General features: G+C 44.0%; 1 protein-coding gene across 3 annotated transcripts; it reads left to right on the forward strand.

Annotated features, from left to right (window-relative positions):
* The first annotated feature begins 1326 nt into the window (after nucleotides 1-1326).
* LOC115535390 (sodium-dependent neutral amino acid transporter B(0)AT3-like) lies at nucleotides 1327-11621 on the forward strand. Of its 3 annotated transcripts, none has more exons than XM_030346547.1 (12): nucleotides 1327-1797; nucleotides 6185-6325; nucleotides 6464-6601; nucleotides 6761-6942; nucleotides 7073-7183; nucleotides 7272-7384; nucleotides 7645-7773; nucleotides 7944-8010; nucleotides 8101-8305; nucleotides 9441-9600; nucleotides 9808-9970; nucleotides 10163-11621. In XM_030346547.1, the coding sequence occupies exons 1-12, from the start codon at nucleotides 1659-1661 to the stop codon at nucleotides 10358-10360; spliced, it is 1746 nt and encodes a 581-aa protein (XP_030202407.1). In that variant the 5' UTR covers nucleotides 1327-1658; the 3' UTR covers nucleotides 10361-11621. The 3 variants fall into 3 exon arrangements, with proteins under 3 accessions (XP_030202407.1, XP_030202406.1, XP_030202408.1); XM_030346546.1 differs by having other exon boundaries at nucleotides 1347-1797; nucleotides 7854-8010; XM_030346548.1 differs by lacking the exon at nucleotides 7073-7183 and having other exon boundaries at nucleotides 1349-1797; nucleotides 7854-8010.
* The last annotated feature ends 6076 nt before the right edge of the window (nucleotides 11622-17697 follow it).

Below are 17697 nucleotides of genomic sequence, written 5' to 3' on the forward strand. Positions count from 1 at the left end.
TCGGATTAGCATTTAAAAGAGAATAAGTAGGTTCATAAAGACCAGTTCTTGCTATATGCGGACTAAACAGTTGCATATGGCCCCCAAAACCAGGCTGACCTTTTTTTGATTTTTTAAATTGACCGGTCTTTCTTGGTAGCCAAGTGACTGATACTGAAATCCTGGAGTGAATTGAGGTGGGAGAGACGTTTTTTCTTGATTTTTCTACATTCTACATTTTTCGAGAAACTGTCCTCCCTAATTATAACCGATCCTTACACATACATCTTGTACATGTTTCTCACTTATAATGAACCAAAGACACAATTTGATATTGAATATAGACAGGAATAATGATTTGTAACCCGTGACCAAGCAAACATTTTTTAAAATGAAACTAAAAGGAATATGTTTAAGTGTCAATGCCACTTAATACAGTCTTTGCTTAAACCACGTCCAAACGTCACTTCAGCGATGGTAGAGGGAAAAAAACATGCATGCATGCAAACTTATAGTTAATGTAAAATAAAGAGATTCCCTCTGTTAAATTGTCCTATCACAATATGTAAGAAACTCTGCTGCCCGACTGCTTACTAACTCCCCCTCCAGAGAACACATTGCTCCCATCCTCAATCAACTTCATTGGCTTCCAAAAAAACAACGCATCGATTTCAAGATTCTCCTCACCACCTACAAAGCGCATAACAACTTTGCACCCTCGTACATAACAGATCTCCTCCATCGCCACTCCCCCACTCGCCGCCTACGCTCCGCTGATGCCAACCTTCTCATCTCCATCACCAAGACCAAGTATCGCACCCTGGGGGACAGAGCCTTCGCCATCGCCGCCCCTACCCTCTGGAACTCCCTTCCTCCGGCCATCCGAAACTCTGATACACTATATTCCTTCAAAAGTCAACTTAAAACCTATCTCTTCAGGACCACCTACAACATTTGACAAATCATCCTCCGCCATCTTCCACTCTCTCCCGCTCTCTTAATGTGTTGCCTATTGGCGTTGTTTATTTTTTTCCCTTTTGTTGGATTGTCTGTACTGTCTGTGTGTATTCCTTTCTTATTTGTAAAGCTTCTTTGAGTATTTAGAAAAGCGCTATAAAAACCTGATAAATTATTATTATTATTATTATTTATTGCTACCTTACAATGGATAAAAAAGACCACCTATCCACAGCCTTGTTATTAGAGAAAGGCTAAATAGGCTAAATAGATGTATTCAGCCAACTCTAGAAATGCAGTCTTTTTCAAGAGTCGTCTGCTAATCAGCCAATCATCTGCTATTTAGCCATTTAGCCAGCCAGTGGTTGATTATGCATCACCATGCCACTTGCACTGCCAAGGTCAGTTCAACCAATAACTAACACTCATAAAACCAAAAAATCCCCCCCTCAACTTTTATACATGGGCTTGTGTATTTAAATCCGAAAACTTCTGAGCACAACCACTTGGAGAGAGAGGGGAGAGCGAGATAGTGGCAGAAAGAGACAGTGAGCAAACAGAGGAGAGAGGGACAAACCTACTGAACATCATTGAAGCTACTTTGCCTTAAGTGGACAGAAGACCCTCTACTGGACTGGGAGTCGACTAAAAATCCACTTGGACTCCATCGCTGGATTTGGGACTAATCTCAACGTTATTTTTTGACAACCTGTCATCACAACATGGGAAAAACAGTGGATGGGATAAAGGAGAGACCTAAATGGGACAACAAAATCCAGTATCTCCTGTCCTGCATTGGCTTTGCGGTTGGACTTGGGAATGTATGGCGTTTTCCCTATCTGTGCCAAATCTATGGTGGTGGTAAGGTGATACTTTTTATATTTTAATTCTGTGAATAGTTCATGCAGCATTGCATTTTCTTCTCTAACTTAGTGCGGGTGATGGTATATATATTCGTACATAAAACAACATACTCCAAAGCAATCATTAATAACACCATGACTAAATCATAAAAAACTAATCCAAATCGAAGGATGAATAAGTAAAGCACAACAATAAAATAAGAAAATATAATAAACTTGTGGTCAGAGCTGTCTGCAGAGTCTGCAACATCGTTGCAGACTCATTATATTTCAAAGATGCTAAATCCTAAAAATTCTACCCAGTTGTTCCATATCGTTCCTAAAAAGAGAATGTAGATATTATGGAACGGGTTGATTTCAATTGTTTGGTACGATTTCAGGCTTAATAAACAATATAAATAATCTGTATATCAAAGCAATATCAAGTAACAGTAGTCTCCAATTTATATACACATTAAAACATCATTATATATAATGGATATATTCTACAAAAAGTAACACTAGTACGCAATTAGCTTTCAGACTTACTACTGTCACAAAAATAGAAGTGGTGCTGATCTGATAAAAAATTTAGTGTTGTGGGACTAGTCATCCGCCTGAACTCGGTACATCAACCTAAGCAGAAATGCAATTACCCAAATTAATGTAAGACGTTTCCTAGATCAAAACAAGACATTGCCCACATTAACCACACAACAAAAAACGAACAAAATGAACAGAAGTCTGTAATACAATTTCAAACGTAATGTAATTTTATCCGCAAGACTGTTGTTAATTACCTTCCTTCTTAAAACACTGCTTCCATCAGAAATTGAAACTAGCATAAAAAAGTTGTTTGCCTTCAGGGCTTTCTGCCAGAAAGAGCTTGCTGCCAGAAATGGTTTTCTGCGGAGACTCTATCCAAGAAATTATATTCCCTTAACCTAACTACGTATTCTGTTGCCTAACTGACCATGTAGTTGATTTGCCAACCTAACCACCAAAAATATTGCACGCTCCTATTTTGTACGAGTTGAAACAAAATAAATAAAATATTTGGTTAAACAGTAAAGGTAGACACAGGTGTGCAGTTACAATAAAAGGTCGCTTGATTCCACACGTTTTGAGGGATCGGCAATTGGCATGCTGAATGCAGGAGAGTCCACCAGAGCTGTTACCAGTGAACTTAATGTTAAATTCAACCACAAGACGTCTCCATTGTCATTTCCGAATTTGACAGTTTATCCAACCAGCCACACAACTGCAGACCCCTTTTAACCACGCCGGGCCCAAACCACCACAACAGGCTTTTTTCTCCTGCCAGATCGTCTGACAGCTGACGCAATAGCTGGTTGTCACAACCAAATCATTTTTGCAGTAACAGTCAGAAACCATCTTGTGGAAGGTCATCTACATGCTTGTCGTCTTCAGCAGGGACTTGATGTGCCTGCAGTTCGCTTCTGTTACCAAGTTGAACTGGCCCCTAACTTGGAGAACTGTTCATTTCAGCGATTAATTCTGGTTGTCCCATAGAAATTAAAATTGAATTCACAGGTTACAGGTCTGGTGGACATTGCTGCAGTCAGTATGCTAATTGCCCATCCCTCAAAAGTCAAAAAGACAAAATGGCATTTTATTGATAAAACAGAACATTTTAGATACAAGATACAAGAGATACAAGATAGTTTATTGTCATAAACACAATGGAAACATAGTTTGCACTGGGCAATGAAATTCTTAACTACTAAAAAAATCTGTACAAAGAGCAGAATTTAGTTAAACAAAAACAGTTAAATATAAGGTGCTGTTTAGCATGTGCAATGTTCGCATACAGCAGAAGGCCCTGAAAGACATTGAAACATAGAAGTTTGAATATATACATTGGATACTGAATATTATTAGTACATAGTTCAAATTAAGTTCACAGCTGAAAATAAATACAGTTCACAGTATTGAATATAGTGCAAATACAGAGTGTCATCAGTGTTTGAGAGTGTCATTCAGCAGCCTGATGGCCTGTGGATAAAAACTGTTTTTAAGTCTTGTTGTTCTGGCTTTCATGCTCCTGTAGCATCTGCCAGATGGTAGCAGTGTGAACAGTGTGTGCTGGGGGTGTGTAGTGTCCTTGGTGATGTTGTGTGCCCCCCTTTGTAACCCGGGTGTTGTAAATGTCTTGAAGTGATGGGAAGGCTGCTCCACAGATGTATTGTGCAGTTTTAATCAAACGTTGGAGAGCCTTCCTTTCCTGTACTGTCCAGTTTCCAAACCACACTGTGATGGAGTTGCTCAGGAGGTTCTCCACTGTACATCTGTAGAAGTTGCTGAGGAGTTTGGATGACAGTCCAAATTTCCTCAGCTTTCTTAAGAAGTACAGCCGCTGCTGAGACTTCTTGGTGTTTTGAGACCAGGAGAGGCCTTAGCTGATGTAGGTGCCGAGGAATTCAAAGGTATTCACCCTCTCTACCTGAGTCTCGCCGATGTGTAATGGACTGTGCTGGTCTCTCCTCTTCCTTGGATCAATAATCATAATAATCCGAGGATGAGGAGCTTCTCAGCCAGTCTGGTTGGGAGGACCGTGGTGAATGCTGAGCTGTAGTCGATAAACCGCATACAAACATACGTATCCTTGTTCTCGAGATGCTTGAGAGCTGTGTGGATGGCGGTGTTTACTGCGTCGTCAGTGGACCGGTTCCGATGGTACGCAAACTGTAGGGGTTCCAGGGTGTCCGGGACGGTCTTTTTAATGTGGGACATGATTATCCCCTCAAAACACTTCATCACAATTGAAGTGAGTGCGATGGGACGGTAGTCATTTAGGCAGGTTATGGTGTTTTTCTTAGGTAGGGGCACAGTGGTGGTGGTCTTGAAGCAGGTGGGCACAGAAGATTGTGAGAGGGACAGATTGTAAATATCTGTTAGCACCTCAGCCAGCTCCGCTGAACAGACCCTCAGTGCACGGCCCGGGATATTGTCAGGGCTTGCTGCTTTCCAGGGATTTGTTCTCCTCAGCGCCCTGTACGCCTCAGCTGCTGTCACCGTGAGTGAAGAGCTCTTTGCTGCCTCTGTTGGTAGAATCCCTCTGTTGGTGTTGAGGTCGTCGAAGCGAGCGTAGAACTCATTCAGCTCATCTGGCAATGTGCTTTGGCTGGTTGTGACCCCCCTGCTCCGCTGCTGGTAGTCCGTGATGTGGTGCAGGCCCTGCCAGGGCTGGACTGGCCATCGGGCGTACCGGGCAATGCCCGGTGGGCTTGCAGGTCTTTTTGGGCCGACGAGGTTTACTTGAGGTTGACTTTTTTTTTTTTTAAAGGACCCGGCCCGGCCCAGCCATGTCACACAGCCGAGGGCCGAGGTCCGTTCCATCCCTCTCGGTCGCGCGGGCTGTCAACTTAACCTGAAAGTTCAATAAAACTTTGGCCCAGGCCATAACTCATTATGATTGGTTCTGGGCTGGCCCTGGCCCTATACACACAGCAGAGGGCCGAGGACCCGCCCCTTGGGCCTCGGCTGTCAATCAGTCACGTCACTAACTGACAGAAAAATGGAGAAGAAACGTAAAGGAGGCGCGGAGAATCTCTCTCTCTGCCACTTTGATTTACTGTGTTATAATTTGTTGTGTTTTAGTTAGTGTAGGCCTTAATAAAATAATACATATATTTTACTGCGCTTTTTTTTAATTGTTGAAACAGCACAATATGCAGATATATCCTCTGGTATGTTGTGTGCCTACGCATGTCGAATAAATAATCATAGTGGGCTGCCATGGCCAAAAATGCCAGGGCCATTTTTTGTTCCCAGTCCAGCCCTGGGCCCTGCCACATGCGCCGTGGATCCGCGGTGGTGTAGTATCCCTCCAGCTTCACTCTATACTGTCTCTTGGCTTCCCTGATGGATCTACGTAGGTCATATCTGGCCTTTATGTAGCCTTCAGCGTCACCAGAGGCAAATGCAGTTGAGTGGGCATGCAGCATGGACCGTACATCACAGTTAATCCAGGGTTTTTGGTTAGGGTATGTTTTGCAGCACTTGGTGGGGACAATGTTGTCTATGCATGTGCTGATGTAGCCAGTAACCACTGAAGCATATTCCTCTAAGTCCACAGTACAGTCCTCTCTCACAGCAGCGGTCTTAAACACATCCCAGTCAGTACTGTCAAAACAGTCCTGCAGCACAAGATCAGTCTCTTCGCTCCATACTTTAACGGTTTTACTTACTGGAGGGGCCTGTTTGAAGAGCTGCCTGTAAGAGGGGTAGAGGAACACGGAGATGTGGTCCGACTGTCCGAAGTTGGGGCGGGGCACACCTGAGTATTGTGTGTATTGTGTGTATTGTTTGTGCAAGATATTAAGGACTGAGTCCATTACTGTTTCTACATTCCTGCCTAATGTCTCAAAAATGTCCCCACCCAGGTGCATTCCTCATCCCCTACCTGATAGCCTTGGTATTTGAGGGCCTTCCACTGCTTTACTTGGAGCTGGCCATCGGACAGAGGTTCCGCATTTCTGCCATCGGTGTCTGGAACTCCATCTCCCCCTTCCTGGGTGGAGTCGGTAGGTCGTCTTAAGATATATCGTCTGACCACGTGTCATTACATATACCTTGATTCATCTCTCACATTGACACTTTTAACCAAATGGACCAAAGATTTAGGAGGAGTAGCTACAAATGTACCCATGCCTGCTACACAGGCATAGCCAGCATGGCGGTGTCGTTCCTGACAAACCTGTACTACAATACCATCCTGGCCTGGGTGCTCTGGTACTTCTTCCACTCTTTCCAGGAACCCCTGCCCTGGAGTCAGTGCCCACTTGTTGACAACTTTACAGGTAACAGGAAGTGCATCCGCATGTGTGGGTCATTGCTTAGGGTTAGGTTCTCAAGGTATCTCAGGGCACTATTACTAACAGCATTTTGCAAAAGACTTGATCACATTTTGAAGCAAATAACCTTTCTTCCAAATTTAAACCGGTGATCTCTATGAACAGCCTTCAACAAGGAATGTTTGGACAGCACGCCGGTTAACTACTTCTGGTACCGGCAGACCCTGAACATAACCCCGGACATCGAGACCAGCGGCTCTCTGCAGTGGACGCTGGTCATCTGCTTGGCCACCGCCTGGTGTGTGATTTATATCTGCTTCATCAGGGGCATCGAGACCATGGGAAAGGTGGGTGATGATTCACAAGCAGGGCTATTATACTATAGGGGGAATGCAGTATTTGGATTTGAGAACCCTACGTTCAATGACATATCCTTGAAGTGATTGAAGTAGGTTGCCCGTTGCTCATTTCTTCAAGGCAGTATATGTGACAGCTACCTTCCCCTACCTGGTGCTGACTATATTCCTGATACAAAGCCTCACTCTGCCTGGATCCACTGATGGCCTGATCTACTTCTTCACTCCTGATGTAAGTTATTACAACTTTCCGCCTTTCTGACAATGTTTGATTTGATTTTGTATGTGTTGTTTTGTTCTTCCTAAACCTCTTCCTCCAGTGGAACGTGCTGAAGAATCCCCGGGTGTGGCTGGACGCCGCCACTCAAATCTTTTTCTCACTCTCATTGGCTTTCGGAGGTCTCATCGCCTTCTCCAGTTACAATCCTGAGAAGTGGGTGCCCTGTTCATAACTCTAATCGTGCTAATGCTAACCATGTTAACTCTATGCTTTCTAATGCTTTCCTGCCTTGTTAATGCTAATATTAATGGTACTATTAATGAGGTCTTAAACCAATGCAATGCAACAGTTCTATGTCATCCATCTTTGGGAAACACATGCAGGTCTGTAATTAAGTGAATGAGACATCTAGAAAATACATTAGAAGGTGATAATGAGTTAATTATCTGTGTTCTCTCCCGGATGCCAATCAGGAATAACTGTGAGCGAGATGCTGTTCTGGTGGGTGTGATCAACAGTATTACATCTATTTATGCAGCCATTCCCATCTTCTCCATTCTGGGCTTCAAGGCCACCAACAATTACAACTCCTGTCGCATGAGGTAATTCAAGTTTACTCTTTCAAATTTCTTTCATTTTCTTTTGCCTGTAGATATAATACAAATTGTTATTTCATCTGTAGCAACATCTTATCTCTGACCAACCACTTGGTGATTGGAGACCAGAACATGACACTGGCCAACTACAAACAGATGATTGAATATCTGAACAGCACACGGCCAAATGAGGTTGCAGAGGTGAAACTGAGGTCCTGCGACCTTCAAAAGTTCCTTGACCAGGTACTAAGTGACCAATCAATAGATAGATAATTCTGATAATAATATTCAGTGATAGGATATAAACATATACTTTACATCCTCCTCTCTCAGAGTGTGTCAGGTACCGGCCTGGCGTTCATTGTGTTCACCGAAGCGGTGATAAATATGCCGGGCTCTCAGGTCTGGGCCGTGCTGTTCTTTGTCATGCTCTTCAGCCTGGGCCTGTCCTCCACGTTTGGAAACATAGAGGGCATTCTTACCCCTATTCGGGACCTAAAACTGGTGCCAACGTGGATCCCCAGTGAGCTGGTCACAGGTATCCAGTGCACCACTGCTATTTGATAAGAAAATAATAATAATAATAATAATTCATTGAATTTATATAGCGCTTTTTTTTTTTCTGGAAACCTCTCTAACCACCCCCAGTGTGTAGCACCCACTTGGGTGATGCAAGGCAGCCAATCGGCGTCAGAACGCTCACCACACACAAGCTTGAGGTGGAGAGTGAGGGAATTAATGAATAAGTCAATTATACAGGGGGGTGATTAGGGGGCCAGATTGAATGAGCCTGGTTGGGCAGTTTTAACCAGGACACCGGGGAATCAACTACTCTTTGCGATCAGTGCCCTGGGATCTTTTATGACCTTAGTGAGTCAAGACCTCGGTTTTACGTCTCCTCCGAAGGACGGCACCCTCCACAGCACAGAGTCCCCGTAACTGCACGGGGACATCGGGGATTGATGTTTTTGGCTAGAGGGAAGAGTGCCACCTATTGGCCCGATACCACTTCCAGCAGCAACTCAGTGTTCCCAGTTGGTCTCCCATCAAGTACTAACCAAGCCCACACCTGCTTAGCTTCAGAGATTCAGCTAAGGCAGGGTTGCCATTGGTCATGCTTCTGGCCAGACCAAGTGCATTTTTCTGAAAAAATACCCTTAAAACCATGGCATCCCTCCAAGATGTCACTCAGTGTCACTCAGAAAGCCTGTGAAATTTTCAATTACGTTTCCAGAAACTTCATTTGTACGTTTTTACTTATTCAGCTGATCCAATATTTGACGCAAGAATAGTTTATTGGAATTCATTTTGATTTAATTTAGAAAACTAGGAAAAGCAAGGGTAAAAAACTAGCAATGCGTATTAGGGTGTGTGGCTCATTACTATTCCCATGGTGCAGTTCACTCTACCCGCTATTTTAGACATTTGAGAGTTAAGATTTGTTATTTTTGTACTAATCGTTCATGAATCAAACCTTACAAATTCTCAGTCAAGGTGAAATATTAACATGTATTGGTTGTAAGTAACAGTAAATGAATGACTAGCAAAGTGCGTTGGAGGAAAGAGGGAAAGAGCATTGGACCGTAGTTTATTACCGAATCATCCCGACTTTGTAGCAAATGGAGTACCCGTGCCGGACTTAATGACACCATATCTTCTCTCAATTCTCAAAGCTGGTGTTTGCCTGATCTCCTTCGTGGTGGCCCTGGTGTTCACCCTGGGCTCAGGGAACTACTGGCTGGAGATCTTCAACAGCTACGTGGGCTCAGTGCCACTGCTCATCATCGCCTTCTGCGAGCTGATCGGAGTCATCTATTTCTACGGGATGCAAAAGTAACCATTTCCTTCTAGCATTAATCGTGATTGTCATTATTTGCGTGTGTTCCTGGTGGTAGATATGAAGTTTTCATTGTTGCATTAATATATTCCCAAAACGTAGGTCCTGCCCAAGGTTTGATACAGTTAAACAGAAGGAACTCATTTAATTAATAATAAATGAATAAATAATATACGTGTGCAATGTTCTATGTCTCTGGGCAGGTTTAGTGACGACATCCTCTTCATGACTGGGAAAAGACCCAACATCTTCTGGAGGGTTTGCTGGAGGTTTATCAGTCCACTGTACCTGCTGGTGGTGTTTCTGGCCTATGTGGTTATTCAGACCCAGGAGCACCCACAGTATCCTGCATGGAACCCTGACTATGTGAGTGAACCGATCAGAGACGAAAGACATGACAAAAACAGTTGCTTCGAAGTGGTTTGAGGATCAACTCTTTTATAACATTTACGTAATAAGGTAATGTTGTACGTTTATTTTAAAATGTTACTGTCATAGTAAAATGTCATTGTAAAAGCAACTTATGGGATTTGATTTATTGGCTTGTTTCTATCCCAGGACCATTTCCCCGAGACAGAGGCAAAGGATTACCCAGGCTGGGTGTTTGCCATCATTGTCATCCTCTCTGTGTTTCCGGTGATCTCCATCCCCCTGGTTGCCATTTACAGACTCATTCGCTGTGGACTCAACAGAAAGTCCTCCAAACGCTTTGGCACCAATCCCTACATCAACAACAGCTATGATATCGAAACATAATAACAACAGCAGGAATTATGAGAACTTCTGCCTATGACATGAAATGCATGTCTTGAGGTGGCCAATTAGCATTGCTTCTTTGGATGTGTGGACTTCTTCAATATAGTCTCATATATTCAGCTGTGTCGGCTCTATGAGGTGGTATTGGGTTTGGCCTATAGTGTTGAAGATAACTACTTCTGAATTTCAGCGGAAATAGTTTACAAGTAGGTCTGCAATGTTGAATTTTCACACTTGTGTGTCCCACTACTGCTTTCTATAAAAAAAAAATCATGCCACGATTCAAGAGCTGAAATTATGTTTTGAAATAATAATAACAGTAGTTATTGTCATGCTCTTCAGCCTGGGCCTGTCCTCCATGGATGGAAACATAGAGGGCATTCTTACCCACTCTAAAAAATCATGCCACGATTCAAGAGCTGAAATTATGTTTTGAAATAATAATAACAGTAGTTATTGTCATGCCCTTCAGCCTGGGCCTGTCCTCCATGTTTGGAAACATAGAGGGCATTCTTACCCCTATTCGGGACCTAAAACTGGTGCCAACGTATATCCAAAAACAAGAGTTTTTGGATATAAAAAAACGCGATCATACAGGGACCTTTTTAGGCAAATCTTGCCCTTCTCTTGTCTCATAATTAAGTTACATACTTATAATTATAATTTACCGATACAACAACTTACTAAATAATCTACCTGCTGTGATTTTGTAAAATAGCATTACCGCTGAAAATTCAGTTTTTTCATTAAAATGGACTTCCTTGTTTGAAAAAGTAATTGAAGTCTAGTGAGGGGTCAGGCACAATTAATCAAAGAGTAATTAAATTGAATCTGGTTTTCTTAAAGGGTTTTCAATCTAGGATGATAGTCTAATAGTGATAATTTATATGTGTGTGCATATGTGTGTTGACTTGAGTTATGGATTAGTTTGGCGATGGCTACATTTTTCCTTGCAGAGGTTGGATGAAAGGAGACAAGATTAATAGTGTTTAACAGTACGCATTTATTTAGATATTATAATATAATAACAGCTAGCATCTGTGCATATTTATTTGGAATAAAAAAATAATTCAACACTCGATGTGATTGGATGAGGCAGCTGAGTTTCTGTGATGATAATGAAACAAAACAAACTAGTATCACAAACCAAGAGCAACGACAACAACAATTCCTGGAAAACCCTACATTTTAAAGCCAATATAAAATGTGTCTGGGTTGGCGTGGGTCAAAAATTATTAAAATAAAGATCATGCTCATTTTACAGAAAGGATTAAAAGTGTGCTGAATCCAAAATAATTAATCTTTCATGCAGCTTCCTGATTTCTTTCACAAATGGAGGTTATATCGACCAAGCTATGCTTTGATTCGTCCCATCATGGACGCGTTTTATTTGTGAGGTAGACTCAAACATCTGATCCTAGTGAGTGGTTGTAAACATAGTGTGTATTGCTGGCATGGGCTCTACCAGGAGATGGACACCGTGGTGGACACCGGTGGTCAGGGAAGCCGTCCGATTGAAGAAGGAGGCCTTCCGGGATATGATATCCTGGAGGACTCCTGACTCGGTTGCAGGGTACCGACAGGCCCGAAGGGCTGCAGCTGCTGCCGTGTCGGAGGCTAAGCAGCGGGTGTGGGAGAAGTTCGGAGAGGCCATGGAGAAGGACTTTCGGTCGGCACCAAAGTGCTTCTGGAAGACTATCCGGCACCTCAGGAGGGGGAAACGGGGAACCATCCAAGCTGTGTACAGTAAGGATGGGACTCTGTTGACCTCAACTGAGGAGGTCGTCGGACGTTGGAAGGAACACTTTGAGGAACTCCTGAATCCGAATAACACGCCCTCTACGTTGGAGGCAGAGCTCGAGGTTGATGGTGTTTCGTCGTCAATTTCCCTGGTGGAGGTCACTGAGGTAGTCAAACATCTCCGCAGTGGCAAAGCCCCAGGGATTGATGAGATCCAGCCAGAAATGCTAAAGGCTCTGGGTGTTGAGGGGCTGTCATGGTTGACACGCCTATTCAACATCGCGTGGGAGTCGGGTACAGTGCCAAAGGAGTGGCAAACCGGGGTGGTGGTTCCCCTGTTCAAAAAGGGGACCAGAGAGTGTGTGCCAATTACCGGGGTATCACACTTCTCAGCCTCCCTGGTAAAGTCTACTCCAAGGTGCTGGAAAGGAGGGTTCGGCCGATCGTCGAACCTCAGATTGAAGAGGAACAATGCGGTTTTCGCCCCGGACGTGGGACTACGGACCAGCTCTTCACTCTCGCAAGGATCCTGGAGGGGGCCTGGGAGTATGCCCATCCGGTCTACATGTGTTTTGTGGATCTGGAGAAGGCGTATGACCGGGTCCCCCGGGAGAAACTGTGGGAGGTGCTGCGGGAGTATGGGGTAAGGGGGTCTATCCTCAGGGCCATCGAATCCCTGTACTTCCAAAGCGAGAGCTGTGTTCGCGTACTCGGCAGCCAGTCAGTTTCGTTCCCAGGTGGGTGCTGTTCTCCGCCAGGGCTGCGCCTTGTCACCAATCCTGTTTGTGATATACATGGACAGGATATCGTGGCGTAGTCGTGGTGGGGAGGGGTTGCAGTTCGGTGGTCTGAGGATCTCGTCACTGCCTTTTGCAGATGATGTGGTCCTCATGGGATCATCGGCCTGTGACCTTCAGCACTCACTGGATCGGCTGGCGGCCGAGTGTGAAGCGGCTGGGATGAGGATCAGCACCGCTAAATCTGAGGCCATGACTCTTAGCAGGAAACCGATGGATTGCTTACTCCGGGTAGGAAATGAGTCCTTAGCCCAAGTGAAGGAGTTCAAGTACCTCGGGGTCTTGTTCGCGAGTGAGGGTACTATGGAGCGTGAGATTGGCCGGAGAATCGGAGCTGCGGGGGCGGTATTGCGTTCGCTTTACCGCACCGTTGTAACGAAAAGAGAGCTGAGCCGCAAGGCAAAGCTCTCGATCTACCGGTCGATCTTCGTTCCTATCCTCACCTATGGTCATGAGGGCTGGGTGATGACCGAAAGGACGAGATCGTGGGTACAAGCGGCCGAGATGAGTTTTCTCAGAAGGGTGGCTGGCGTCTCCCTTAGGGATAGGGTGAGAAGCTCAGCCATCCGTGAGGAACTCGGATTAGAGCCGCTGCTCCTTTACTTAGAAAGGAGTCAGCTGAGGTGGTTCGGGCATCTGTTAAGGATGCCCACTGGGCGCCTTCCTTGGGAGGTGTTTCAGGCATGTCCAGTGGGGAGGAGACCTCGGGGAAGACCCAGGACTAGGTGGAGAGATTATATCTCAACACTGGCCTGGGAACGCCTCGGGATCCCCCCGTCAGAGTTGGTCAATGTGGCCCGGGAAAGGGAAGTCTGGGATTAGAGCCGCTGCTCCTTTACTTAGAAAGGAGTCAGCTGAGGTGGTTCGGGCATCTGTTAAGGATGCCCACTGGGCACCTTCCTTGGGAGGTGTTTCAGGCATGTCCAGTGGGGAGGAGACCTCGGGGAAGACCCAGGACTAGGTGGAGAGATTATATCTCAACACTGGCCTGGGAACGCCTCGGGATCCTCCCGTCAGAGTTGGTCAATGTGGCCCTGGAAAGGGAAGTCTGGGGCCCCCTGCTTGAGCTGCTCCACCCGCGACCCGACCCCGGATAAGCGGACGAAAATGAGATGAGATGAGACATTCACAAAATATTGTATTTGTTGACAGTATATAGTGTAAGTTTGCAGTTGTTTGTGTATTTATTAAGGAATCAACTGTTCTGCAGCTAAATCTGGCTGTCTCTCATACCATGACACGACATTATGTTTAAATTATTATGACCATGGAGCTTTTATTTGCATGGGGTTACATTTCGTTCTGTGTAGCATGGAAAAATAGGAGAAACACTCCCATTCAGAATGCATTGGTTTACATTTCGATATTTGGAGCACCGTTATTTTTATTTATTTATTTATTTTCAGATTTTGAGGAGGTGCTTCAAAGACGCAACATTTTCTGGAAAAACCTGTTGGCTTGTTGTCAAGGGAACCCAGGGCGACGCTCATTTCCGGGTCGGCCAACATACGTCATCCCTCCACCACTCTATACTGTAAAAACATGTTCAAGTTGAATGATAATGCTGGAATTTATTCTCTATTCTGCCATAGTAACACAGTAAATAAATGGAAAAAAAAAATAGGCTGAGAACGAATTCGTATTTACGATATGTTCAATAAAACGTAATCACAGACAAAATACGTTTTTTTTTTTTTTTACGTTTTTAACGTAATTGAGAATGCCAAATAGTTCTCTGGGAACTTAATTTTGATGAGCTAGGGTTGCTCTGTCAGTTGTCAAACAAAGCGGACGGACGTGGTCTCTATAGCAACGACCTCAGCTACCCAACACTGATCAAAAAAATTATTGTTTCTCTCAATCAAAGCACAAAACAGGACAACTGATGTCCATAGCCTTAACCCATACATGTTGTGTAATTAACAAGGACACGTTGGTGTAGTTGTGTTGAGTAATGTCACAGATTTCACTGTAAAATCGCCGTTAATGTGCAGCCATCGGGTCTTCCGTTAGCCAATGGGATGAATGCTCATATAGCTTCATATATTGCCGTGGAGGGATTACATTGTAATGAGTAGAAAACCTAGCCTGGCAAGCCAGACCCATACCGGAAAGATATTGGGTCTGGTCTCGTACGGTGGAAGTGTGGGCGGGATAAACGGTTGTCTTTCAAGTTCCCTCTGCACGCAATAGGATAGCGCTACAACCAATCAGAGCAACGAAGAAGGTGACCTAGTCAGAGCGACGGAAATTTCCATTGGGAAGTGTTGCGAATGGTGGATTGAGAGAATGGTATGAAGGTATTATTGTAGCAAAAGTCTTTAGCACCTGTAACTGCAGAATTTGGATGCGTACACTAAAGTCACAGTAAATTTGAAGTCGTTTATATTTATTTTGCATGTGTACTCTAAAGTCACAAATGTGTAGCAGTACATTTGTAGTCGTAAATATTTTTTACACCATTGTAAACACAAAATAGGGTTTACGAGTACGCAAATCTGTGTTACAGGTGCAGAAATCCTTTTGCTACAATTATTTTTTGTAGCTTTGGTGCAAAACACATTCGCACACCCGTGTTTCATAAGCTGAGACCATGCCCAAAAGGTGTGCATTCGTAAACCCAAATTTGAACTAATGCATCAGAAGTTGCACATCTGTGAAAAATTTCCTCACAAATAAAATGATAAAGAACGCTATGTTAATTCAGCATTTTAATGAGCGAGCACAAATCCATTTTACAACTGCTCGAATATGCTCCTGCAAGTCTCAGCTGTGGGTTTTTTTGCAGGTAGTTTTTGCAACACGTCTAGGTGGTAAATGTGTAGCAAAAGTATTTGTATCCGTAGATGCCAGAGCGTCCGTGGGCGGGACAAAATAGTTCCGCCCATAATTTCCTAATCCAATGAAAATCGCCGGCAGGGATGCATTTCTCAAATTACACTGGGACCCACCGCGTGCCAGCCATGGAGCTATAAAGATCGCAGCATACTCTCGCAGGTATCCTACATTATGTTAAATGAAATGACTTAGTTCAAGTGAATTCCCCCAAAAGTATCTCATTAACGTTTCTGAATTTATGTTATGGCGACCATTAAAATACATTGAAGTACATTTGCGGCATGAAATACTTAAGTCATTTCATTTAACATAATGTAGGATACCCACCTCCGTTCAGAAGGACGCCCTCTTCACTTCTCTAGAAAGAAACGTATCCTGCGCAAAGAGTATGCTGCAATCTTTATAGATTTCTAGGCTAGCGATATCCTGCATTCTAGTCCATTTTAGGATGACCTGCTGGAAATTGGCAAATCCTAAATCCCTTCTAATCATAGCCTACATTTTCAGTTGCAGGGCCTGCTCAAGACTAGGCCTGCCTTAACCTGCAATTGGGCCCTGGGGCTGAGGTTTCGTAGGGGATCTTACAATGAAGATGTGTAACTTATTTCCGACATTTTGCCGTTGTTGAGGGGGGGGGGGGGGGGGGGGGGCGAGTGTGGCTGTGGTGTAAAGGGGCCACTGGCCTTCTTTTTTCTTGGCTGATGATAGGCCTCTGATCTTTGTAAGCCCCAAACAAAAAATCACATTGTCTTGGGCCTTCGCCGATCTTGGGGCCTATCATGGGCCAGTATAAAATATAGATTAAAAAAAAATATATATATATATTTTTTTTTTACTGCAGCTCATGATAGGCCCCCCGATCGTCGTAGGCCCTGGGGCTTCAGCCCAGGCAAGCCTGTGCATTAAGGCGGCCTTGCTCAAGAAAATACTATTGAATGGAAAGAAACAATAACCACTCAACTATTGGGGGTCGGCTTAGCTCAGAAGGTAGAGGTAGATTCCCAGCTCCTCCTAGCTGTTGATGTGTCCCTGAGCAAGACGCTTAACCCTAACTGCTCCTGACGAGCTGGCTGTCGCCTTGTATGGTTGACTCTACCGTCGGTGTGTGAATGTGTGTATTAACCGATGTAAATCGCTTTGGATAAAAGCGTCTGCTAAAATGCCCTAATTGTAATTATTGACTTCTAGAGGTGTTTATCTTAACTACAATGGCAAAATTGAGACTTATAAATTTGAGACTAACTTTCAGTAGATTCAAAGTAGGATTGCAGAGATGGATTGTTTGTTTGTTTGATTGTTTGCTTTTTTGTATTTTAGAAGTGGTATGCCCACAGTGCTTAGCCAACAATAGGCCCATGGTTTTGTAGCGAAGCATTATCCATGCTGTTGCATGTCCTATCCATTAGATGGCAATGAAAATTCAAAAGCTTAAAGTGAGCTCGAGCTTTTGAAGTGAGATTCGGGGCTTCAGTCCCGAAAGCCACCCCCCGCTCCGCGCCTGCTTCAATTATGTTCCCAACTCCTATTCTGTGGCTCCTCCATCAAGGAGACATTTTACAATTAAAAATAAACATGATAACAATAGTCTGGCTTGCTTTGCAACCACACCAATGAGTGGAAGAATACAGAATGACTAAACAAAACAAAAACCCAACAATAAAGCAATAAACACAGGTCAGGACCAGAGTCATTCGAGGAGAATGCAAGTCATTCCATCATTCATTGAATATAAATAAAACTCAATCGTTTTTATTCCCTAAACCTGGATTTAGATTTTGTGCCGTTGGAAATCAGTTACTCACAAGCCCAGTAATTGGGGTTGAAGGTTCACTGTCTTACAGTCTTACGGTCTTACAGTTCATCCATGCATGAAGCAACACCAGCTTGTATACGTTGACGTAAACGGCCTCCACAGAGTTGCTCTGCAGGGGGGAGATATTGTTAAAGGTGACATATTATACC

Source organism: Gadus morhua, chromosome 22, assembly GCF_902167405.1.
Source record: "Gadus morhua chromosome 22, gadMor3.0, whole genome shotgun sequence".
Taxonomy (NCBI): Eukaryota; Metazoa; Chordata; class Actinopteri; order Gadiformes; family Gadidae; genus Gadus; species Gadus morhua.

Excerpts from the sequence above, each read along its gene's own strand:
- LOC115535390 (XM_030346546.1), top strand. The coding sequence starts at position 1,659 with ATGGGAAAAACAGTGGATGGGATAAAGGAGAGACCTAAATGGGACAAC. Across the intron at positions 8,011-8,100 it reads TTCAAAAGTTCCTTGACCAG|AGTGTGTCAGGTACCGGCCT; the intron begins GTACTAAGTGAC and ends CTCCTCTCTCAG. Across the intron at positions 8,306-9,440 it reads CCCCAGTGAGCTGGTCACAG|CTGGTGTTTGCCTGATCTCC; the intron begins GTATCCAGTGCA and ends CAATTCTCAAAG.